General features: G+C 38.0%; 1 protein-coding gene across 1 annotated transcript in view; it reads right to left on the bottom strand.

The window, feature by feature from the left end:
• Nucleotides 1–26217, bottom strand: part of LOC122808362 (IgGFc-binding protein-like) — a 251858-nt gene that overhangs the window by 39134 nt on the left and 186507 nt on the right. The window contains 2 exon segments of the mRNA XM_044079329.1: nt 18694–19074; nt 25785–25984. Of these exon segments, the coding sequence (XP_043935264.1) occupies nt 18694–19074; nt 25785–25984 (581 nt within the window).

Here is a 26217-nt window from a genome sequence, read left to right as displayed (position 1 = left end):
CCCAGGTCACATAAAAAAAGTGAAATAGAGTAGAAAAACTGCTGGAGGCATGGAGAAGTGACATGTGAATGATAAATTTGTTTGGAAAATGTATCTTATTTATTAAGCTACAGGCAGTTATCACACTTGGAAGTCTGAGTGTGTGCTGATCCAGCCATGTGGAATCGATATATTCTGTACATTGCCTGTTTTGTAGTTTAGAAAGTATGCATGTTAGATGTGGAAGGTTCTGTAGGGAGGAATGCTAAAGCAGGGTCAGAGCTATGAAAGTAATTGAAAAAAATGTTAAAGGTCAAAACATGGTTTTGGAGAAGTATAGCAGAATGAAAATGGTTGTCTTCACAGGCGTCGGAACCACAGAATGAGGGGGAAGGATCACCCACCGACTTTTACAGCTGCAAGACTTGTAACAACATGGAGTTGTTCTTTAAGAAGGAAGGACTCAATGGAGGACTCATGCGTGCAACACAAGCTAACGTAATTTAAACACAAAAGTGCGAGGAAAAACAGTTCACACTGCTGCCAGTGTCAACACCCATGGTAAGCTCGTTTTATTCATTAAGTGGTGAAGCTCCATTTTGCTTTTAAGTGGTGGTAAAGCTCTGTTTTGCTTTTAAGTGGTGTGTGTAAGCTCCATTTTGCTTTTAAGTGGTGTGTGGAACCTCTGTTTTGCTTTTAAGTGGTGTGTGGAAGCTCCGTTTTGGTTTTAAGTGGTGTGTGTGTATGTGTGTGTGTGTGTGTGTGTGTGGGGGGGGGGGGGTCTGTCTGCAGAAAATCAAACTCTTTACATGTTACATGTTTTGGTTTTCAACTAGTATAGTACACCAAGTGCTTGTGCCAGTACAAGCATACCTTGATGAGATGACATCCCAAGCCAAGCTTTGACAGCACATTTGATGTATTATTATCATTATTATTATTATTATTATTATTATTATTATTATTATTATTTGAAAGAAGAATGCTGAATCTGAATCTGCAGAAGAATGGAAAATGTGAGAAATGTAATCTTTTGTATAACAGAAAAATACAAATTACCTTGCAATTTTTTTTCAGAAAATATATTTGGAAGCTTATTTATACCTTGTATTATATTGTATGGAGTTTGGATAGTAATACTAACAAGAAAACATTTATGAAATGCTCATTTATGTTTCAAAGGCAGCACAACAACCATTGAAAGAAGTACAAGTCCATAAATCTAATACACCAGTGATTACTAAAGTGACGGATGCAGTACTGAGGGGTTAAGGGTCACAAGGTTTCTGGAAAAGAATGAACAAGTTTATGATTTCCAAATGGGTTAATAACAAGTGCATCCTGTCAGAATCACTTGATCCCATTCTGTAACTAGGGTACTACTCAGCTGAGTAGACACAGACATCTAAACATAATCTATCTGGTCTTCAGTAATGCCTTGGACTCTGTCATTCACTACATGCTTCTAGTGAATGTGAAGAGGTAGGATTGGTAGAAAACTTTGCACATTAGTGAAGAAGTGATTACAGGGCAGAAAGAGATAGGCAATGATAGAAAAATGGTCAGAACGAAAGTGATAAGACGTGGTATCTCAAGGGGATCATTTGTAAGTCTAGCACTGTTTATTTCCTTCTCTGTTCTACAAAACAGTGCCGGAAATTGCATCATTCTCTATGCAAATGTCATCAAAGCAAAAACTGTAGCTTCTGAGAAAAGCACAGCCCTTCCAAGTGATCTGAAAAGGCTGGAGACTTTGTTCAAGAAGTGGCTTCTTCATTTCAGCACTATGAAGTGCATTATGGGAAAGTCTAACAATAGTCTATGGTATGTACCTGGCAACATTAACAGTAAAATCAACTCCCTATTACCAGTAGAAATAGTCTATGGTATGTACCTGGCAACATTGATAGTAAAATCAACTCCCTATCACCAGTTGAAGACCTGGTACTATTGAGTCCCATCACTTCAAAAATTAAACTCTGATTCTAGTAAATAACAGTGAATTTACTCCTTTAAAGCATTAGCTCAAATGCCACCTCAACATGTGGAGATGTGCCCTCTATATTCCTGCTACTATTATATATGAATTCCAAGACTGCTGAATGTCAGAGTAAGGGAATATTTGAAGCTGTACAATATCAATTATGGTTCTCAGAATTTCAAAGGCAACCACTAAAATTATGGCAGTAGACGGATTTAAATTACCTAAATGAAGATCAAGAATCAGCAATCTCAGTGCAAGAGGGTGGATGTAAGTCATGCCCCTTAACTGTCCATGATCTGGAAAGAGCTGATAATGCCTTTTAGTTTTATGCTGTCCTTCATAACATCTTTTGATTTTCTGGTAAACCACTAAATATTGCACTTATCTGTAATACCAGAGATTAGAGTTTCACGTTAGTTATTTTTCATAAAATGTATGTTGAGGTAAAACCTGTTTTTCTTTCAACTTTTTGAAGAATTAAAGTAATACTCAAAATGTATAGTTAATTTAGGGCCTAACCCCCCCCCCCAGTTATTTTTTAGCTTGGTCCCTGAGTCTTGTGTGAATAATTTAAGAGCTATGCTGCAAAGGCAAGCCAACTATTAAGGCATACATGCTGTGAGTAATATCTTAGATAAGAAAATGAAGATGTCCCTTTGTTATTCCACAGTAAGAATAGTATATGCATTTCTGAGGACTTACTGGAGATGTTAGAGAGACAGGCAATCAGGATGGTGAGGGGAATGGAGGAAATCTTATATTCTGTTAAGATAAGAAACATATGGAATACCTTATAGATGGATGTGTATAGTCTTAAGTGAATGTGCAATGGGATTAGGCTGCACAGAACGTATAGGCTGGTCAGTAGTGCATGATTACCAGATTAACTAAACCCAATTCAGCTGTCCATTAGGAAGTTCTTCCCCACTGAAAGATTGATGGTAATGTGAAAACAGTTAATAAGCTGACATAATATGGAGTAAACGTATGGCATAAGTGAAGCATAATGGAAGGAACAGCCATTTCAGATTTACTGCAGAGTTTAAGCAAAACAGATAACAGCTACACTCTGTTTCTGTTGACATTTTATGGTACAGTATAGTATGATACTAACAAAATATCTCACTTGTGCAGTGTTCTTTGCTCATTTCTTACCTGAGAAAAGTACAACCCTTTCAAGTGATCTGAAAAGGCTAGACACTTTGCTCAGGAGATGGTTTCTCCAAATACATTCTGAGAATGGCTAGTAATATTCTATGGTATGTATCTGACAGTCCATTAAGGACCTCTTCTGTGACCCCTAAATCTATGTCTGGTTCCCTAACAGGTATCAGGGGTTAAAACACACTAATTATGTACCCTTCCATTATTTTTGAAAATTCTGTTTATACATTTCACACAGTCTTTAAGTACTGCTATTTTTTTAAATACTCATACAGAAAAAAATGACTTAAGTTTAAAGGCTGCTTAATATGTTTGAATTGTTTCTGTCACTGTTTATGCTAGATGTCAATTATTGTATTATTAAACATTCATACATGTTCACCATGGCAGTCCACCCATTTATTTGCCTGTTTTACTTATTTCTCAAGCAAGAAATATGGAGTTTTGAAAAGCTGAAGTTTTTTTTTTTTGCTGCTGTTATTGTTGTTGTTGTTGTTGTTGTTGTGAAGGCTGCCAGCCTAGCCAGATAGAATTGTGCAGATAATTCTGTCATTTGTAAATATAAATGTAAACTACAGACTTGTTGTCTTAAATGTAAAGAAATACTGTTACATGTGGAAATGCAAATAAATGTAACAACAGTGCACTCTACTGACCAAAGTAAAGCATGTGGTGACCATTTGGTGTAGACAGTGGTGCCAAGGGGTCCAGATGAAGAAAGTCTTTCTGTTGTTTTAACTAAGAGTTAAATTGCTAGATTTAAACATGCAAATTTATTTTTATTGCTCTGCTCCTGACCAGCTGCAAGATAACAAAAGGGAGATGTTAAAAATGTAAATTTAGTTAATGTCTAGCCTGGGAACTCCAGAAAGGGTGAAGAATTATGTAATTTTTTTTAGCAGAACTGCAGTTTCAATTTAAACAGTGAGAATCAGAGATTAAGCATTTTTGTCTTGATCATCCAACTCACAGCACTCTGCCTGTTGTCTTATGTAAGTTATCTTAGACTTGTTTCTTTTAGAGATAGCTAGAAAGTAGAAAGATTAGGCTGTGTTTTTCTGTGATGTCAGAACTTTACTACTGAATTATTTTAAATATTTCTGTGTGATCTCTGAACTTTTGACTAGCACTGTGTAGTAGAAAGTATTGTATTTTGGTTTTAATTATTTATTATTAAATATTTTAAAACCATTTAACTGTGGCTGATTTGTGTAGAGATAATTTAAGTTCTAGAGTAAATTGCATATTTATAGAGTTTACTGTACAAGTCACTCTAAATAAGCTTTGACTGATTAGTCACGCTTACCAATTGGATAATAATATTCCACAGTAATAATTGGACACCCTTTTAAGGGTCTTTGAGTAGCTGATAAATATTAGCTGGGTGGTGGTAAGTGGTACTACTGTATAGTCTGGGTAAAAGGGGCACAGCTGGAGAACCTGTGCTAGCCTTCCCCAGAAGTGTATGTGTGGTTGTGTAAACTCTTATCTCAAAGTGTGTGTGTGTCAGTACTTGGGCAGGGACACGAAGCACTGGTCGGACAGAGAGGGTGCTTGAGATTTTAGCTTGCCCAGCTGGCTGAGATCTGGACCCTATAGCTGTGCCAGTGGGGAGTCTTAATGGGGACCTAGGGAGCAAGGGAGCGACCAGCCCCGGAATGACTGTGATCTCTGTTTGCTCTTAAGGGAAATTGCACTTTACTGTATGTATTTGTTATCTTTTCCTCTCATAAGAGATGCCCTCTCTGGTGTTAGTGGTGAGGACTGAGGCTCCTTGATTGCTGGGCCAGGGCACTGGCATCACATTTGTGGTGGCAGTGGTTGGGATATCCTCACATTGGTGTTTGGCAGAGGTGGGATATCCACATCATATATTACTTAGTTGGAAAATACTAATTGGCTTGTAGTAGTGTGGGTAGAGTGAATTATGTAGCTTGTGTACAGTGAGCGTTGAAGGTGCTTTTGTACTCTAAAACAGCCACACAGTGAATATCAGAGTTCAGATCACAATTGTTTTATTTCTTTTGTTAGCTTAGTTAGTCAGGGTGAGCAGGCAGCATGTCAGCAGAGGAGTATGGAAATCTGACAAAGAGCCAGCTGGCGGAGATGTGCCAGGCTAGGGGACTGGTGTATGGAAACCTGACTAAGGCAGACCTGATTGCAGCCTTGGTTACAGCTGCATCAGAAAACAGCAACCAGGAGGATGATCAGACTGGCAGTGGAGATGCAATACCCTCAGAGAATGGACAGCTCAACCCTTCTGCAGTGGACTTAAAAATCCAGCTGGAGCTAAAGAGACTTGAGTTGGTGGCCAAGCATGTGGAATTAGAAGCAAATGAGCGACTACAACATTTTTAGGCTGAGGAGAATGAGAAACTGTTACATCTGCAAGCTGAGGAACAAGAAAGGCAGAGGCAGCATGAGAAGGAGATGCTGACTCTTTTCCAGAGTCATGGAGGTAATGGGGAAGGGAGTAATTGGACCCCAGAAGCACAAAAGGTCAGTAAATTTCTTCCGCAGGTTAAAGAGGGGAATGCTTTTGATAGTTTCATTCATATGTTTGAGAGGGTATGTAAACAGTATGAAGTTGACCAAGAGCTCTGGGTATGGTTCCTGAGCCCCTTAGTCCATGGTAAAGCTGCAACTGTTCTGTCCAAAATGTCTGACGTTGCATGTTTTGATTATACTGCTGTAAAAAATAGTCTTTTAGAACTGTTTAAGCTAACACCTGAAACATATAGGAAAAAGTTTTGTGAGCATTGATACAAGGCAGATGAGCGTATGTGTGAATATGTTGCTGAATTGAGCACTTATTTCCATAAGTGGGTAAGTGGATATCAGGACACCACTTTTGATGGGCTGGCAGATCTTTTGGTGAGGGAACAGGCCCTTAGCACTTTGCCTGAGGACATGAGGATCTGGTTAGCTGATAAACAATGTGCTACTTCAGATGAGTTGTGGAAAAAGGGAGACCTATACTTGGCAATTAGGGCAGCCCTGCACAGGAAGAGGACCCCCAGTACTGCTCATGGGTCTAAAGGAACCCATGGTGGGCAGCACAGACTACCAGAACAGAATGTGCCAGTAGCAGGGGAAGCCACTAGTCCAGGTACATGTCCAGGAGCTAGGGTCAAATGTTTTGAATGCAACCATTGGGGCCATGTGGCATACAGATGTCCATGGAGGCAAGGTGGGGAAGAAAAGGTGAGGGAGCCAGTAAATGGAAAGACAAAATGCCAATCGTAGGTTGTCTTGAGACAACCAGGGTCCTAAACTACCATTCTGCAGATGTCCTGAAAGGGAAAGATTTGGATGAGGTAGTACCATATGCTTATGCAGTTATAGGCAGTCAGGCTAGGAGACAAGCATGTGGGTCTGGTAGCCTGGGGAAGACCCAGACAGACTGCATATTTGCAGCCAGGACTGTTGAGGTGGTTACTTTAGGGAGGGAGCTACTCTGTAGCAGTGAGACTGAAGGTGAGCCACAGCATTTGTGGGTACTGATGGTCCATTTAACAGAGTGACTGCAAAGGTAGAGGTGAGTAGTAGAACCCAGGCCGACAGTGAGGCACCACTGTCAGAGGATGCCAGATTTCCTGTGGAAGAGGAGCTGGGAAGGGTTACAAGGAGAGAGTTGAGACAGGCTCAGCTCTCAGACCTTACATTGCAAGGCCTGAGATAGGTAGCTAGCAAGGCACCTGATTCCCAAGGAAAGGGGGAATCTGTATACTGGGACAAAGGGTTACTATACCGAGAGTGGACCCCTGAGGAAGGGATAGAAGGTGAGAGAGTACAGCAGTTGGTAGTGCCTAGATTGTACCATCTGGCGCTTCTAGCCATAGCCCATGATGTTCCCTTTGCAGGTCATATGGGCATAAAACGTACAAAGAGGCATATTATGCAGAACTTCTATTGGCCTGGAATTTCCAGAGATGTAACAGGGTACTGCAGGACCTGTGAGCAGTGCCAAAAGGTAGGCAAGGCAGGAGACATGGTGAGAGCTCCTTTGATGCCTTTGCCTGTGATTGAGGAGCCATTTCAGAGGGTAGCTATGGATATTGTGGGTCCTCAGAGTACCCCAAGTTCCACAGGAAAAAAGTATATCCTAGTGGTAGTGGATTATGCTACATGATACCCTGAGGCAGTGGCTTTGTCTTTCATTGAGGCAGAGAAGGTGCAAATGCTTTGTTAGAGATTTTCAGCAGGGTAGGTTTCCCAAAAGAAATACTGACTGACAGAGGTGTCAATTTGATGTTAGACCTCCTGGCCTGTCTGTGAAAGTCCTGTGGGTTGAAGCACATGAAGACCACCCCCTACCATCCCCAGACTAATGGTCTTGTTGAGAGGTTAAACACTACAATCATGTCCATGCTATGGCCATTTGCAGATCAATTTAAGAGGGAGTGGAAGAAATATTTGCCCCATCTGTTGTTTGCTTACAGAGAGGTTCCCCAGGAATCCACAAGTTTTTCACCCTTTGAGTTGCTGTATGGCCATAGGGTGAGGGAACCTCTAGATTTAATTAGAGATGAGTGGGAAGGTGAGGGTGAGTCTCACAAGGAGTCTGTTGTGGCATACATCCTAAACTTCAGGACAAGGCTCAGGGAACTCAAGGGCTTGGCCCAGGAAAACCTGGCAGAAGCCCAACAACAGAAAAAGGTGTGGTATGACAGGAATGCTTGAGCTAGAGAGTATGCTGTGGGGCAGCAGGTAATGGTTCTCATTCCTGTCAGACACAACAAGCTGCAAGCAGCTTGGGTGGGACCCTACAATGTGGCAAGAAATGTAAGTGATGTTAACTAAATGGTGGAACCACTAGGCAGACTGCAGGGGCACAAATTGTACCATGTTAACGTTAACATGATGAAACCTTACCATGATAGGGTGGCCCATGTGCAGAGCATTTGCAGTGGATTGCAGGAAAAGTCTGAGGAAGATCTGGGGACTGATCTCCTCAGTGAAGCTTGGGCTGACACCTCAGTGGAAGGGGTAGCAATGTTCCAGCAGCTATCTCCTACCCAAGTTCGAGAAATCCGAGCAGTGTTGCAGGAATTTGGGGACATGTTCACTGGGAAACCAGGGTGCACCCACCTGGTGCAGCACCAGGTGGATACAGGACTCTAAAAGCCTATTAGACTAGGCCCCTTTTAGAGTGCCTGAGAGAGTCAGACAGACTCTGAGGGAGGAGGTACAGGAGATGTTGGGACCACGGGTGATTCAAGAGTCCAACAGTCCCTGGGCCTCCCTAGTGGTGCTGATGCCAAAGAAGGATGGCAGCACCAGGTTTGTGTGGACTATAGGAAATTAAATAGTCACACAGAGTCGGATGCTTACCGCATGCCTATGACAGATAAGGCGCTAGAGCAGCTGGGTGGGGCTAAATATCTTACAACCATTTATCTTACCAAGGGTTACTAGTAGGTGCCCTTGACTCCCAGTGCTAGGGAGAAGTCAGCCTTTGTGAGTCCTTTTGGCTTGTATGAGTTCACAAAGATGCCCTTTGGAATGAAGAATGCCCCAGCAACTTTCCAGAGGCTGATAGATTGTATCCTAGCAAGAGCAGGAGGCTTTGCCCTTGCACACCTAGATGATATTGCCATCTACAGCCATTCCTGGCCAGAGCACATTCACCATGTCAGGGAAGTGCTGGTCAGACTACAGAGGGCAGGGTTGATCATTAAGCTGAGCAAATGTCAGGTGGGTATGGCAGAGGTTTCCTACCTAGGACATAGAGTGGAGAGTGGTAAGATACGGCCAGAACCTGCCAAAGTGGAAATCATTCAGGCATGGCCTGCACCTGTTATTAAAAAGCAGGTGATTGCATTTTTAGGGACAGCAGGGTACTACAGAAAGCTCATGCCCAGTTATAGTACCATAGCTGCACCCCTCACAGACATGACAAGGAAGAACAGGCCAGATAAGGTAGTGTGGACCCCAGCATGTGAGCAGGCATTCCAGAAGCTTAAAGAAGCTTTGGGAGTACCCCATGTGTTAGCCAGTCTAGACTACAGCAAATAATTTGTTGTGTAGGTGGATGCTTCAAACCATGGGGTGGGGGCTATACCTATCCAGATGTCTTCACAGGGGGAAGAGCTCCTAGTTGTTTATCTCAGTTGTAGGCTCCCATCCAGGGAGGAATGCTATGCAGATGTAGAAAAGGAATGTCTAGCCATAGTGTGGGCATTGCAGAAACTTCAGCCTTATCTGTATGGAAGGAAATTCACTGTTATGACAGATCACAACCCCCTAACATGGTTAAACAGAGCCAGCCAGCACAAAGCGAAGTTGCTAAGATGGAGCCTGGGGTTGCAAACACATGATATGTCAATGCAGCACTGCAGTGGGAGTAGCAATCCAACACAGATGGACTCTCAAGACAGGGAATGGGTTGCGGTACACTCAAATAGACCTAACCCTCTCAAGTGGTGTTTCTCAAGGGTCACTTGAAAAACTAGCTTGAGGTCTATGGGGGTGGGGGGGAGAAATGTGTAGGCTGCCAGCCTAGCCAGATAGAATTGTGCAGACAATTCTGTCATTTGTAAAAATGAATGTAAACTACAGGCTTGTTGTCTTAAATGTAAAGAAATACTCTTACACGTGGAACTGGAAATAAATGTGACAACAGTGCACTCTACTGACCAAAGTAAATCATGTGGGGACATTTTGATGTAAACAATGGTGCCGAGGGGTCTAGATGAAGAAATTCTTTCTATTGTTTTAACCAAGAGTTAAATTGCTAGATTTAAACATGCAAATGTATTTTTATTGCTCTGCTCCTGACCAGCTGCAAGATAACAAAAGGGAGATGTTAAAAATGTAAATGTAGTTAATGTGTAGCCTGGGAACTCCAGGAAGGGTGAAGAATGATGTAATGTTTAGCAGAACTGCAGTTTCAATTTAAACAGTGAGAACCAGAGACTATTAAGCATTTTTGTCTTGATCATACAACTCACAGCACTCTGCCTGTTGTCTTATGTAAGTTATCTTAGACTTGTGTTTTTTTTTAGAGATAGCTAGAAACTAGTAAGATTAGACTGTGTTTTTCTGTGATGTCAGAACTGTACTACTGAATTATTTTAAGTATTTCTGTATGATCTCTGAACTTTTGACTAGCACTGTGTAGTAGAAAGTATTGTCTTGTGGTTTTAATTATTTATTATTAAATATTTTAAAACCTTTTAACTGTGGCTGATTTGTGTAGAGATAATTTAAGCTCTAAAGTACATTGCATATTTATAGAGTTTACTGTACAAGTCACTCCAAATAAGCTTTGACTGATTAGTTACACTTACCAATTGGATAATAATATTGCACAGTAATAATTGGACACCCTTTTAAGGGCCTTTGAGTAGCTGATAAATATTAGCAGGGTGTGGCAAATGGTATTAATGTATAGTCTGGGTAAAAGGGGCTCAGCTGGAGAACCTGTGCCTGCCTTCCCCAGAAGTGTCTGTGTGGTTGTATAAACTCCTGTCTCAAAGTGTGTGTGTCAGCTACTTGGGCAGGGACATGAAGCACTGGTTGGACAGAGAGGGTGCTGGAGATTTTAGCTTGCCCATGTGGCTGAGATCTGGACCCTATAGCTGTGCCAGTGGGGAGTCTCATTGGGGACCTGGGGAGCAAGGGAGTGACCAGCCCTGGAGAGACAATGATCTCTGTGTGCTCTTAAGGGAAATTGCACTTTACTGTTTGTTATCCTTTCCTCTCAAATGAGACACCCTCTCTGGTGTTAGTGGTGAGAATTAAGGCTCCTTGATTGCTGGGCCAGGGCACGGGCGTCACAGTTGTTATAGCTGCTGTTGCTTTTATTTGGGACAACAGTACTTTTTAGAACTCTAGACATGTGTCTTGTGCCATCAGACTTATACCTAATGGATGGATCACTGATACTGTACTGCATTGTAATTTAAAGAGCATACTTGATTTTCTTGAATTTATCCTCAGTCCAATGTTTTCTATTTCTCTGAATGTAGTTATATCTTAGAATAATTAGATTTATATCTTATTGTAATTTTCTTAGCTTATAGTGGAGCTTTTCTCCTCGGGCCTCTGCTGAAAATGGACATGTATCCAGCCAGACTAGCCCGGTTAACAAATGTAAAATAAATAAAAATAAAAAAAAATAAATAAAATAGATGCTGCAGTCCTGTGAATGTCCTCCTTTGGAGGAGTTACCCAGTAACTATGAACCTGTTATCAGTTTGCCATACATTCCCTATTGCAATATTACTAGCTTATCATTTTTAATGTAACATAGGCAATTTATTCTTCAAGGGCAACAGCCACTTTATTTGTAGATGAAACAATGACATATAAAGTTGTTTCCTAGCAGCAACCTCTTCATTAATTAGAGAGCCCTTAAATGTGGAATTATTTAGATGACTGACTTCTGCAGAGATTTTGCATATTTACTGATACTGGTGAATTGTAATGACAAGTTTGAGTGGCCTTTTATGGTTGAAATTTTCTGAAATGGGTAGTTTTGTCATTATTGCTTTAAACTTTTTGTTTTATTGCAGACTAGAATACTGTTCATGATTACGAATTTAAAACACATTCTAACTGGTGCTGTATTATACACGGAATATAATTTAATACAAAAAAAACACACTTCTGGACCACAAAGTATCCAAATAGAAGTTTCAACAAGAAAAAACACGATAAAGGAAGCAGCCAAACCATTGGGACTATGAGAAAATAATAAGAATTTTCAGAGTAAGCTATTAAATTTGGAATCTAAATTTATTATCAGTTATAAAACCTGGTTTCCCAATGGAATGAATTTAGATGCATAATTACTATTAAGAAGTATTATAGAAATATTTTGTATCGTATTTAAGGTTTTTGTATTAACTAACTTTGTATTTCTTAAAATTGAGGTGAAAATGTATTATATATCACATTATTGATTAATTGTTTAATTTGTGTGAATAATTGGGGTGTGCATTTATACTGGTTAAAGTGAAGTGATGTTATTCCATGTGAAGGCAAAGGTCAAGGTACCAGAACTCAGTAAAGAAGAATCTTATATAATTTAATACAATCAGGAAGCTGAATCAAAGAATGCATACATGTATGCATGGCCCTAAAAATGTGTTTGAAAACAGCCCAGAGGAAAGTGTGAAATGCTCAAAATCATGGGCAAATTTTAAGCTGTATTCTTGTTACCAAAGCAATGGATGAAGATAAAACAGTTCACACCACATTACCTTGACCTGGCCAAGCCTTTTGACACAATACCCTACTCAGGTGGAGTACAAAAGATGAATAATGTAGGAGCAAACACTTACATCACTAGCTGCATTGCCAACTTGCTCACAGGATGCAGGAGATCAAAATAGGGGAAGAGACCAGTCACCAGTGCAGTCCCCCAGGTTTTGGTGCTGAGACCTTTTCTATTTGGCATATAGATGTCAAAAGTAAAAGATAATACCAAGGGGCTTTGCCAGCTAAGTTTGAGATGTCTGCAAGCTAGGAGCAGTTACTGAATCCCCAAATAACTTAACCAGCATGCAGGAAGATTTGTCACAAATAATAACTGGTGTCAAAATCATGACAATGCCCTTTGAGAACTGACCCAGTTGTTTGGCATTTGGGAACTTGTGTGTACAGTGATCTAACTTTTGACCAACATGTGCCCAGAGTTATAAGAAAGGCTTTCTATATTGCACAGCTTATAAACAAATTGATTGTGACTAGATCTGGAGATGATGTTGTCACCCTTTATTAAGCTCTCATTAGGTCAATCATTTTTTATGATACCCACTTTGGCATGTATCTGTCCAGCCCCATGCAACAATTGGAATACTTTCAGAGATACCTTACTAAAAGGATACAAGTCCAGAACAATAGGTCTTGCATGGACCACCTCAAAGATTTATTACTATACTCAGTATCCTACAGAGTGCTTAGAGGTGACATGTCTGACGTACAAGGCATTCTCCGACCTAATACAGATGGACCTACTGAACATCAGCAAGTCAAATGGCATCAGAAATACTCAGTCCAGGTATCTAAACTGAATGTTGTGGAGAGATGGATATATATCACAGAGACTACCACTGCTGCAGAACAGACTATCCATAAAAACAAAACAAAGCTCATCTGTCCATATTCAAATGCAACTTGGATCTACGGATGGGTAATAGAAAATGTACTCCAGGATTGCACCTCATGCCACTAATGGATAGAGGGAGTTCCTAAATGTTGCATCCCTTACATGTGTCCCCTCAAATTATCTATGGTATGATCACAGTTATTCTCACTACGGTTAAAATACAATTATCAGCCATGGGGTAGGTAAGACCAATCAGAAAATGTTAATTCAAACACCAAAAGGGATCTGGCTAAGCTTAAAATGTCCTCCAAGTGAACCTACATTGTGCTAGTAAATAGTTATAAAAATTGCCCTTTTTAGATCACTAAGTGCCCCTCTCACCCCCTCGCCCAGTATTCAACAGCTTCCAGCACCTATGATTGTCTTAAAAGAGAAAACAAAGAAAGGAAACAGACAAAGTTATAAGTGACAAGTAGATAATGTTGGAGAGAAAAAATGAAGCACGCTATGACTGAATCTGAAGATTATAATAATGTACTAGAGCGTGACTATTTGCTGTTGAAAGTATCAACAAAATCATTTAATGTAGAGGATTATGACCGGGTCACCAGTCATAACCTTCTTATTATGTTTTGAGACACGGATGCCAAGAAATTCACCTCAAGAGCCAAGTACAAGAGATAAATCTTACCATCCAACACCAACAAATACTTATAGGTTATGATCAGAGACCCGATCATAATTATTTGTAGTGCACGGAGCTTTAACTGTGCCCTGCACTACTAGTTACAGGAAAAAATGCTACGTGTTTTTCCATCTTTAAAGCCATAGAGCACTTAATGAGCACTGTCAGGAAAAGTATAATATAGTCCCTTTTGTTTATACTCATTATGCCACTCCTCTCAAATGTCTAGATTTTCACAGAATGTCCAGGTCTTTTCCACATATGTTTGGCCAGTTCCTCATAAAATATTTAGTTTTCAGACAGACCACTGAGGACTGATGTCACTAAATAATGACAGACATTTCAGATTCAGACATTGTATCCTTTGAAAAATGCAAGCAAACACATGTCTTATTATTCTAGGAACTTTTATTTTTATAAGAAGTTTATAGGAAAAAGGGGGGTGGGGTCTACTTTATGTGCTCAAAGTCCAAGAGTATCGAATATGATATTCTTGACATGAGTACACCAAAAGCACAAAACATTGAAACTGTAAACGGAAATCTCTGTGGGTCGAGAGTTCCATTTACATCAATGTAGTGCAATCTCAGAGTTGGTATATTTAAGGAGCGGGGGGTGTGGGGGTGCAGGGGGGCTTGCCCCCTGCTTACAATAGTTTAAATTCTTTTATTTTGTGTATTTTTTTTTTTTAGGACTTCGATTGTTTAATAGTTCGATGCATATGGTTCAACCCATATGCTTTCGAGCTATTAAGCTTTCAAGGTCCTAAAGAAGACCCGAAAAAGGTATCCTTATCAGTGCGGACAGCAGGCAGAAACAAATCTGTTTTTTATTCTGTTGCTGTCTTTGGTGGTAAGTACTGGCAGGGATGCTTAACATTTTTAAAATTAGATTTCATGCTATAGTAGTAATTAAGTCATTTGTCTTTATTCTAAATGTTGGACCATAATCACAATGCTCCATGCAGTATGGGAGGAATCTATGCCACTTTTATACATTGGGCAACACAAGCTGCAGAAGGTGATCTTTATTCATTATTTTATATCATAATATTGCCGCATTTGCAATGAGTAATTCAGAAATTTAATTGAGGGCATAGTAGTGGCCATGGCAACATATTCTGATCAGCGCTGCCAAGCAGTGAATGTATCAGGAATTACTGCACAGGAGGCACATACCATCTATGTTAAGCATATTAATGATCATGAGTAGGAATACTCCTCCCATCCCATCCTCTCCCCTATTACTATGATTATATAAAGAGGCAGTCATTCATTAGATACCCCTTCCATCCTTCCTTCCATGATAATACTTTTAATGCTTACAGTCCAGGGCACATTACATCATTTCCAATTCTGTATGCAAGTTGACATTAACATCATTATTATATATGCTGGCAGAACCAGAGTGATGTTTACAAATTCAGGTCACTGGATGCACTTTGCATGTTACTTGGCTAATATAATGATATACTGCTAGCATAATCTGCTGGCCTACAAAGCATGGCAGGATTCATTTCAGCAAGCTGGATGGTCAGAGGAAGTACCTGGACTGTATCTACTTTTCCTTGTAATCCTATCATTAGCAATACTAAATAGTACCAGAAGTAGAACATTTATGAATCACACTAATTTGAGTAATAAAACTATTCTTGATGTGTTTAGCTGAATAAATAATAAACCCATTGTAGCATTCTTTCAGGAACTCTATAATATTTCAACAGCATGGTTAAAATATTGGTAGGGGTCAGGGGTCTGCAACAAGCACTGGGCAGTATAATTGTCATTTATTTAAAAATGTTATAGTATGTTTTTGAATTACCTTTGTTTTACTAACAATAAACTATAGCATCTGATTAATAAATACGGTGTCTCAACTAGAAAAAACAATTGTCTTGTACTAAGATAAATTATAATATAAGGAACATTATAGGTTATATCCTAAGATAGTTGTGCACACACCCTCTAAAAGTCAAGATATTTCCAACATGCTCATGAATAAAACTGTACACATTTTACCAGTTCATTGTAGGAAGGCTTAAGATAAGGTTTATGGATGTGGTGAGAGAGGACATGCAGGTGGTTGGTGTGACAGAGCAAGATGCAGAGGACAGGAAGAAATGGAAACAGATGATCCACTGTGGTGATTCCTAATGGAAACAGCCGAAAGATGATGATGATTGTAGGTAGCACTTTTCTACTGCATACACTAGGCAACCCAACAGAGTTAATTGGGATCAAATAATGATGGCCTCGTTTGTGGCCAAAAACACCAGGACTTTGGTGTGGGCCAATACTCCTTGCTTTTGTTTTCACTAGTATAATATAAAATCTTGTAGACCCTAATATTTAATAATTACTGCTCTTGCAAATGTGACTGACATCATCTCAGAAGTATGGATCATAAATGCTCTATGTCAAGTAAACGTTTATAGTTATGTGAGTGATTTGGCTCTCAGAAAGAACCCAGGAGATGAACTTTGTGGTCTGGTCTTCATCCCAGCTGAAGCAACAAGAAGTACCTACATGGGTCTTTTTGCTCTGTCTCCATTTTCAGTATTTTATTCTTAGATGTTGGAGTTCACAGTAATAGCTTTTGTTGACACAATTTGCTGATAACTAAAATATTCATACAGCTGTGCTTTTTCCATCCTCAGCTGTACATTAGCATAAATAAAATAAAACTCATGACAGATGCAAAAGAACATATACAGGCACTCAATACAGGCAAATGAAACATATCTGCCTTGGAAAACAAGTAAGTCTTGCAAGCTTTTATAATTGGGTAAAACACTTAAGACAGAGACCATGCTTAAGGTCTTATGTGTTATTATAGATGGAAACCTCTCATTTGAATAGCAGTTGTCTTGGCTTTAAGAAGGGGCTTTGCTATAGCTTGAATAATGCCCAGATGAATTTCTAGTCACTCTGGTGATATCAGTGTGCTCATCTATACTTTATTCATATGTTATTGCCTTCCCTCAAAACAGAGTAGAACACTGCCTCTTTATGTGGCCTGACAAAATAATGGTTTGGCTCCTGCCTTGGCTTTACATATTGGTTATGACAAAACCACTCCTCTCTGAGATTTTGTCTGGAATGAACTGAAAGGAGGAATAACTCAGATAAAATACAACTAACTTCAAAATCTCATTTTACAAAAAGCAGCAGGTTCATTGCCCATCTCTTGCCTTTGGAATAAACTCTTATGTTCCATAAAAAGTTTGTTACTGTCTCACAACCATTAAAGGGAAATAGATGACTGTGTTGTGATATGCAATCTTCTTTATGGCACAGCTATAACAAGCTTCTAGAAGATTCCAACTATGTAATCTTTGTGTTAACCAACCAAGTTTTGAACCTATGAGAAACTTATGTCTATCAATTAATTTCAGACATATTAATCCCATCCACCATTATTGGATGATATTAGTTTAAGTGATATTACACACTCCAAGGGCTTCCAAGAATAATTATGTCTTTAAATAAGTTATTTTGTTGTTTAGACTCCTACGCTTTGTAACAGTAAATAAAATTAAGCAGTACTATTTATGTTATAATTGCAAAATAGTTGCTTAATGTCAAATATGTAAAGATTTACTGTCTTATTTATGTTGGTACTGCATTCCCTTAGGTGAAAGATAGAGGCCAGTACAGCAAAAATAAGTTTCTGGGTTATGTTTCTTCCCAGCATGTGATCCTACTTTGCAATGTCGTGCTGCCTTGTGCAGTGTAATCAGTGCTTCTCAAAGAAATGTGGGTATTACAAATGAAAGGTAGCACAAATCTATTCACAAGTGCTGCCACCTGCTGCTTTACAAGAGATGTACAATGCTTAACACTACTGACATTAACATGTAAAATAGTAATACAGCAATTTTCTGTATAGGCTGTCCTGCTTGTTTTTTAACCTGTTCATCTTATCAGTTATTTGAGACCCTTGTTCATACTGCTAAAAAATCTATGCACTGCCCTCATTGCCATACCAATTCATTTCCAATTAAAATAACATTGTTGGGGGTTCCAAGAGCCATATGTTTCTTGTTGTTCAGTGTTGATTTATTGTTTTGATGCAGCACTATAATTATTTGCTGCTGTAATGAACTGAAGATAAATGTAAAAGTGTAATACTAACATGGCACTTGTCTCAAAGCAAGCCTTTTGTTTTAAATGCTATTGGCAAGTGTGCCTATATGCAAACTATTCCTTGGTTTATTACTTTGCAACTTTGTTAACGGGGTGTGTGCAGCACTTTTTCTCAGACCTTGCTCAGATATGATCTGATCCATAAAGGAACAGTTAAATTTAAAGATTACACCTTTCACTCCAGTGCAGTGTGACTGTGATATTAACCACTGAGCTAGTATACTGTTCAATTATCATGTGGGAATCTTTTCATACTTCAGCCTGCATGCAGTGTGTCCTTTATACTTCCTCAGTTATTCATTAATATATGTATCTTCTCAGTCTGTTCCATCTGTGCCCATGTTGATCTCCAGTGATAGTTGTTTGTGTACTTTTATTCACTATGGTTGCATTATTGATAGTATGTTACTACTTAACCACTTTTAAATACTATGTTCTTGTTTTTCTTTTTTGATATCCTTCCCATGGTCTTTCAACAAAACAGTTTTGCCAAATGGGATAACATGACTCAATAAATAAACAATGTAAATGACATTCTACCAGTTTCTTAGTAAATGCAACACAGTAATTGACTAAGAATACATTAAATGTATAAGCTTAACAATAATTTGAAGATCAGAACTTTTATGCTGTTTCCAGCAAAACCAAAAAAAATACACTAGATCGCCCATTAACTTACCCAGCTCTCTTTATCTTTGTTTATGGTGATGAAAATATCACCAAAAAAGGCAAAGACAGTTGTTGCTGAAAGTATTTTCTCCTTGTCACAAAACTGAAGGTCAACGATCACTCTGAACCAGGCAGGTGATTTAACATCACACAGTGAAACTATTTCATATGGTCCACTTGTCAGAAGTTGTACTGTCAGTTCATCAAAAGATAATAGCTGTCCACCTTGTTTAATTGAGCAAGTTCCCTCCTTTTTGAAACATCCACGAACTCCATTTCTCACTAGACAGTACAGATCATTTGCGCATGATGTGTTCTTACAAATAACGTCACCACTGGGATAGCAGGTACAAGATTCTGTACAATCTGGATAAACAACTGTTTCATTCAGCTAGGGAAAACAAAAAAAAGTGAATCTATTTAAGTAATACAAATATTCATTATTTTCTTCTCTCATCATTTCTTTTTATCCAAACACCTTTATTGAATTATCACTTGTGACATAGCCAAATTTACATTCATATATAAGTAATCAAACTATATTAACATAAACATTATACTTCACATATATTGCTATATATCATATAACCTACAATCTATTACATACATTATTTATTTCCTGCCATTTTTTAAACAAGAAACATCTTTATTAAACCATACTACATAGGCAATTGTACATTTATACAAATGAAAACCACACTGAGACAATCCTAGTCACAGGCATTTTACATCACAAACCATACTGACACACACCCAGTTGCAAACATTATACATCATACAATATATAATCTACCCAGTCTTTCTCACTCAACATTACATAGCTCATTTAAGTCCTGCCACCTTTTAGACCTCATTCCTCCCTTGTATGTATTGTTCCCACAATTCCCAATTTTCCTATGTAGTTTGCTCCTACCCGTTTCTAAAGATCTCATTTCCATCTGTTTTATCTCTGTTATTATTTTCACTACTTCCAGTATAGTTGGTTTAGATTTTGATTTCCATTTTCTAGTAATTGCTTTTTTTGGCAGCCACCATTATTAGACACAGCAAGGCCTTACCATGTCTAGACAATTCTGAATCTGTATCATAGCTCAGAAAAATCATCTCCCTCATCAGAACAATCTGCCCACCCAGCATCTCTGACAGTGCATCCCACAGGGAATCCTTAAGTCTGCCAACTCAGAGCACTCCCAGAAAATATGCTCCCAATTGCCTATTTTTTCTCCTTCATACCTCCAACATTTACTGTCTGCTTGAGGAAACATTCTCTGGAGTCTACTTGGGGTATAAAAATATCTACATAAACATTTCCAGGCAAAAATCCTAAATCCTCTAGAATTTGTTCCATATTTGAAAGACATGCATATATCCTTACATTATTTGTGAATTGCTTATCCAATCTCTCTTCCCAATCTTTTCTAACCTCCTCCGATTGATTCTTATAGTTATCATGCAATATTTTGTATGCTCTGCTATTTATTCTTTTTTAATGACAACTTCTGTTCTAAATTATCGTAGAAACGCTACCAGTGCTGGTCTTTCATTTTGCCTATATTCTGATATCTATCCCTAATAGGGAAGGCAATCTGTAACCTGCAGTACAAATAAATTATTGGCATCTTCCCATTCTATCATCTTTCTCTCTCTAGTTATTTGCTCCCAATACCTTGGTTCATTTGCCAGTTTTGCCCAATAAATTCCAGCCTCTCTTGGCTTTTGTCTACATCCCTAATTGCAGTCATCACTATTGGCAGAATCTCCTTTCTCCATTCCAGTGTTGGTTTAGTTCTTAAAATACTTTCTGCTACTTTACGGATATAATATTCTACATAATTATTGTTATTCCCCAAAAAAGAACTGCATCCAAAATCCCAGTCTCTCCTTGTTTCTTGAGCCCATGTTTCATCATCATCCCTTTCCACTTTGAATTATAGTTTTCTGCTTGTGCTATGTATAGGTGTCTTAAATGTATTGCTGTGAAATACCCTTTCAAATTGGGTAATCCCAATCTGCCATGTTCTACAGAAGAATAAGTTTATCCTATTTGACTCTTGCCATCTTCCCCTCCCAGATAAAGCCCTTCAGCTGGTTATTAATTGCTACCCACAACTTCTCCTCTGGTTGATAAAAATAAGGCTGACCTATGTATTAGACTAAAGGGACTAAAGACATTTAACTGCTTGTATTTTATTATCCATATCCATATAACAAAGCTTCCATTTTCTCAGTTTTTGTATTATCTTTTGTTTAGTTTCTTCCCACATATCCTTAGCTGCTACACTAGAATCATTTTAATCCATACTCCTAAATATTTCACTTTATCATATCCCCATAAATATGGGTATTCCTGAACCAGTTCATGTGTGGGTACATAAATTACTGCAATTGCCTTTATTTTAGCTTCATTAATTTTGTATCCCAAAAAGATATAAAACTGTCTCAAAAAGTTCCATAACGCTCTAATGTCTTTATCTGTTTTTTCTATCATCATTTCTTGATGTCTGACTTTCAAATATTAATCATGTATATAGCTATATGGCTCCTTTGTGAATTTCAGGAATTATCGATTGCAACTTTTTTTTTTTTTTGCAGTTAATAATAATCTTTGAGATACTTTGGCTTAAATTATACATTTATCCAACTGTTTCCTTCCTTGAGACTATAGAATAATTATTTCTATTGGTATATGCTCAATTTTATAATGGGTAGACTGGTTGGGCTGACCAATCAGCATACACATTTTTTCATACTAACCTACTACCATTGTATAATATGTGTTATGTATTATGTGCTTGTGCCACAGCCAATTCTACTAGTAGACAGACAGACAGACAGAGATAGAAAGTGGTGGTGGATTACAGTATATATTCAAAAACATGCTATTAAAATGCAGGTATACTCAACAAGTAAGTTGTTCAAACTGCATTTAGAAAATGTAGTTTTTTAGGGTGAAAATCACACTGTCTTGTATACATGCTTCTTTGCTTCTTGTAGTCTTACTGCAGTTGCAATCAACAATGAGATCTCTACAAAATGGAGGGAAGGAGAGATTCTCACCAATGTAACCCCTTTAGAGAAATTATCATTTTTGTGAATTATCTAAAAAGTAGAATCTAACAGCCAGTTATCAATGTATTCACAAGCGAGAGAGGGAGAGAGACACAAAGACTGAGACAGATAGAGACAGAGAGAAAGAGAAATGGGCAAAGATAGAAATGCTAAGAAAGAGAGTCTCCTACTCATGGAGCGGGTTGATCCAAATTACTACAGACATCATGGATGAAAAAGGCAGCAATCATGGCCTAAAGAGACTAAGCATTGATACCACTGACTATTTTGAAATTTTCAGTGAGAAAATATTTTCAGCTATTTAAAAACAAGACAATAAATGGATCAATGACCTTTTTATAAACAGGCTTATCTTTAATTCAAGGCTATTTTTTGCCAGGTGATTAGGTTTATTTGGATTTTTGATAGTGGTGGCTCAAGGAAAGATACTGACCTTCTTTCTGCAGGAACGATGTCACATGCTGGTAGATCAGTTTCTGACATTTTTACGGTTAACCTTCATATCAATCATTTCATACTCCTTTATAGAAGGTAGTGGGCAACTGAGGTTTCCATTCCAAACTGTACAGTTTGAAGATGATAATTAGTTGTCTCCTCATGTCTAGTTGTGTAGAGGGATGAAGCCATGACCGTGAAAAAGATTAATCAGGTTCATGTAGTGACTTCAGCACTTCAGGACTGAGTTTGAGGGAAGAATAAAGGGGTGGTTCCCACCTACCTCCCAATTTGAAAATGTTTTTGGAAGGGGCTTATGCCTGGACATATGTGGTCAAAGAATCAGCAATGATGAACAGTGGTTCTACTGAGGTGCTGCCTGCAAACAGGGGCTAGGTTTGTTTGATGACATGCCCATTGAGGTGAGCATGACAGTTACAAAGCCTGTTGTATACTGGTCCCCTTGGTGGCTGCAGACATGCACAGGAAACTGATATGGTGATATTAAAACAACCATATTGTGGCCTCACTCCTGGTTCACCCACTCCTAATGCCAGGAATGAATAGATCATAGATGTCCAACCAGATGAACGAATGTACCAATGGGATGGCTGAGCGGAGAGTCAGTGGAAGACAGAAAATGGGGATAAAAATGCAACCATCTCTCACTCATCTCCTTTCTGACAAAAGTGTTAGAAGCCGTACTTCACATCCCATTAAAAAAAATACATGCACATTCATAGCTAGCTTGGTTAAGGAGACTATGGGCACTAGAAAGGGCTATAGAAAGGGGTGAGTGCAACAGCAGCAAGCTCATGACCTATGTGTTTGGTAGACATGGTGCTGACAGTCATACTGGGGATTCATGACGGGAATGTGAGTAGCACAAGTTTGAAAATAAATCTACAATGTTCAGAAAAAACAAATGTGTCTAGTATTAGTAATACCACTGCTAATTCATAATTCTTAATATATGAAAAATGTTGATTAAGAAGCAGTTCATCTTTAAAATAAAGTATATAACTTATTGCATGTAACAAATAAATAAAGCAACAAATTCAAAACTTTGGGGCTACAGTTAGTTATGAGCACTTGTAGATACCCTAAACATCATTTATACATTAATAGTATATCAAGCAAAAATGCAAAGAATTTGAAGCTTGAGTGAAATAAAACAGAAAACAGATGTTTTCAAGGGTCTAACTGTGACCTACCCCCTACTCCCCATCTTTGAGCAGCTAGTATGTCTAAATTGTAATGATCTCAAAAAAATGTGAATGCTTGGTTTTAAATGAAACATTCTCTTTATCTCTAAGCTACTTTGATCTTGCTGTCAGTATACACAGCAGGAACGTTGCATGCAGCCACCGCAAATTATTGTAGGGGCATAACTATATTTGGGTAAAGCTGACTTTTTATTTTGAAGCAACTTTTAATATCTTAACTTGTTAGCATAAGCAACATTTCATTTTGGATACCAAAGTAAGGATGTTAAATGTCCTATTTTACTGTTATAAATAATTTGTTGGAAAGATCAGTTGGTTGTACTAATTGCCACATATTCTAATGGATTAAATTTATCTGACTTTTTGAAAGTTAGAAAAATTAATTTTAGGTATACCAGCTGAGCAAAAGCTTCAAAGTCTCCATCACTAAAAATGTGTTTCATTTGTTGCTATCTATTGAGAGCACTACATGAGATTATAACACAATTGTATAATTCTTGGTCAATTAAACATCTGTTTTTCTAATTTTATTTCTATTGATGTGATTTTGCTTTTATAGAAAAAGTCATGTAGTAGGTGTTATCAGACCCTAAAACAAATAACTTACAGTGGCAGTGACTTATACACTATCAGGCAGTTCACCAGATGGATCTTGAGTAAGTCTGCCTGTAGAAAGACGCGGCATGGAATCAACAGGGTGATTAACATGAGCTGTGTCAGGTAGCATATGTATGAGTGTTGGACTTACTTTTAATTATTATTTGGAGTGGTACAGCAAACAAACAGTTCACTTCTCCTAAAGCAAGTCAGAAAGTTTCTAATCACTAATGGGCTGTTAGTCCTTGGTAGAGGTACCGTTTTCCTCAAATATCGAATGATATCTCAACAGCACTGCATAACTCAGATGAAAAACCAATGCATCTCAGAATGAACAACAATGCCATATGCAGGTTTATGATATGAATAATTTTTGTCAGATTTATTTGAATCTTGTTCAGCAAAGGACTCTCATAAGCTCCCAGGAAAGTTCATAAAATAATTCTGTGAGGAGGTAATGATTGTAATGAAGCTGCTGTGGTCACAGGTGTACTATGATATTTTGATATCGGCTCAGAAAACTGGTAATGGCATTATGTTTTCTGTGAGTTACTGTGCTCAAAGTTAACTATTGCTGTTATTACTGAGACTCTGTTTGTCGAATTCATGTTCAATATTTTATAAATGTAATATTACTGAAAATGGTCCTTTATGTTCAAGTAAACTGAATTGATAAATGAATTAAAATATATAAAAATAAAACATTACTAGACTGCATTAATTTTGCAAACAAATTATGCTAACTGGTTGTCAAACATTCAAAAATGTCTTAGAGCTAGATGGCCACTAATAGATTCCACAGTAACTATTAAATTGTAAACGCTACACTTATGACAGTAGCCTTTCTTTATATGTTCAAATGTCCAAGGATCAAAGAAAAACAATGATCCTTCTAGTATGGAGATCTGCTCTAGAAGGGAACCCTTATATTTTCACTGAAAGTACACTATTATGCAAGTTTCGGGGAAAATATGCTTGACATAATTAAATATGATTACCTCTATAGGTCTTAGGATTATAGGGAAATGGAAATACAGATACTATGGGTGAAGGTTACAGAATGAAGTATGGCTGACTTAAAGTTAAAATATAGCTGTAACATAAAACTAAAACATATTGGAGAGATAGAGAGACCAATCCTGCTTAAAGATGAATTGTGGCAATTGTATGGGTACCCAAAAGTTCATCCCTGGCTTGACATGTTTTTCCCTCGGGAAAGTATGTGTGTGTGGGGGGTATATTTTGAGGGTGGTATTTATCAAGGTGCACATAATATTCTGATTTACTTGTCTTGTAGTTCCTATAATCCCATGGTCTCTGACTTCAAGTATTGTAAATAATATCCACAGACGTGGCATTTTTATTTCTGTGCTCTCATTTTTCCATATTTGTAGAGGAAGCAGTATGTGTGTGTTGCTTTTAATCCTGCTTTTACGTGGAAAGTTAAGTTGCACATGTTCTAAAACATAATATTTGTAAAAGAAAAAACAATAGGTTGTTTGCATATATATAAGCTTGAATCAAGAAAATGTTCTTATAAGGTTGAGGGGGTTGCATAGTACAGTAGAACAGTAAAACAGCAGAACAGAGAGACAAACTGCTGTAATGGTTTTATATATATATATATATATATATATATATATATATATGTATATTTACTAAGGAAGATAGAAGTGCGTGTATGTATACATATATTACACTAATGAGATGTTCTTTTTTTACTCCAAATGAAAAACTTAAAAACATTTCCATCAAATCAAGCAAGAAGACATACCTTATAATACCGCCCTTTGTAGAAACATCCACATTTGTCCATTGTTACGCACTTTTCACCATTATAAACAAATCCAGGGTTACATTCACAGCCTTCAAAGCATCTTTCATTGCATCTCAAAGAATTGGTAATACTAGCACATGTGTGATCACATGTTTTTGTACAGAGTTCATAATGGCTGTTGTCTTGGCAGGTTAATGCTGAAAGCAAAAACAAACTGTTTTACTATAAGTGCATGACTGCTAGATAAGGAATGAAAAACAGTCTAAAAACATTAAGATATTTAATTTAAATATCAAACACATTACTGAAGTGGATTATATATGACATTATCAGCATATATATGTCGCTTTACTGTAGGAGGGTCGAATGGGGAGGATATTCTTTTAATTTTCTGTATGAGAAAAGTTATGATAATTTAGTAGTGATTGAA

Source organism: Protopterus annectens, chromosome 8.part0 (assembly GCF_019279795.1).
Source record: "Protopterus annectens isolate FY-2018-M chromosome 8.part0, PAN1.0, whole genome shotgun sequence".
Taxonomy (NCBI): Eukaryota; Metazoa; Chordata; order Ceratodontiformes; family Protopteridae; genus Protopterus; species Protopterus annectens.
The sequence above is the reverse complement of the archived record's forward strand: the minus strand, read 5'-3'. Positions and strand labels throughout refer to the sequence as shown.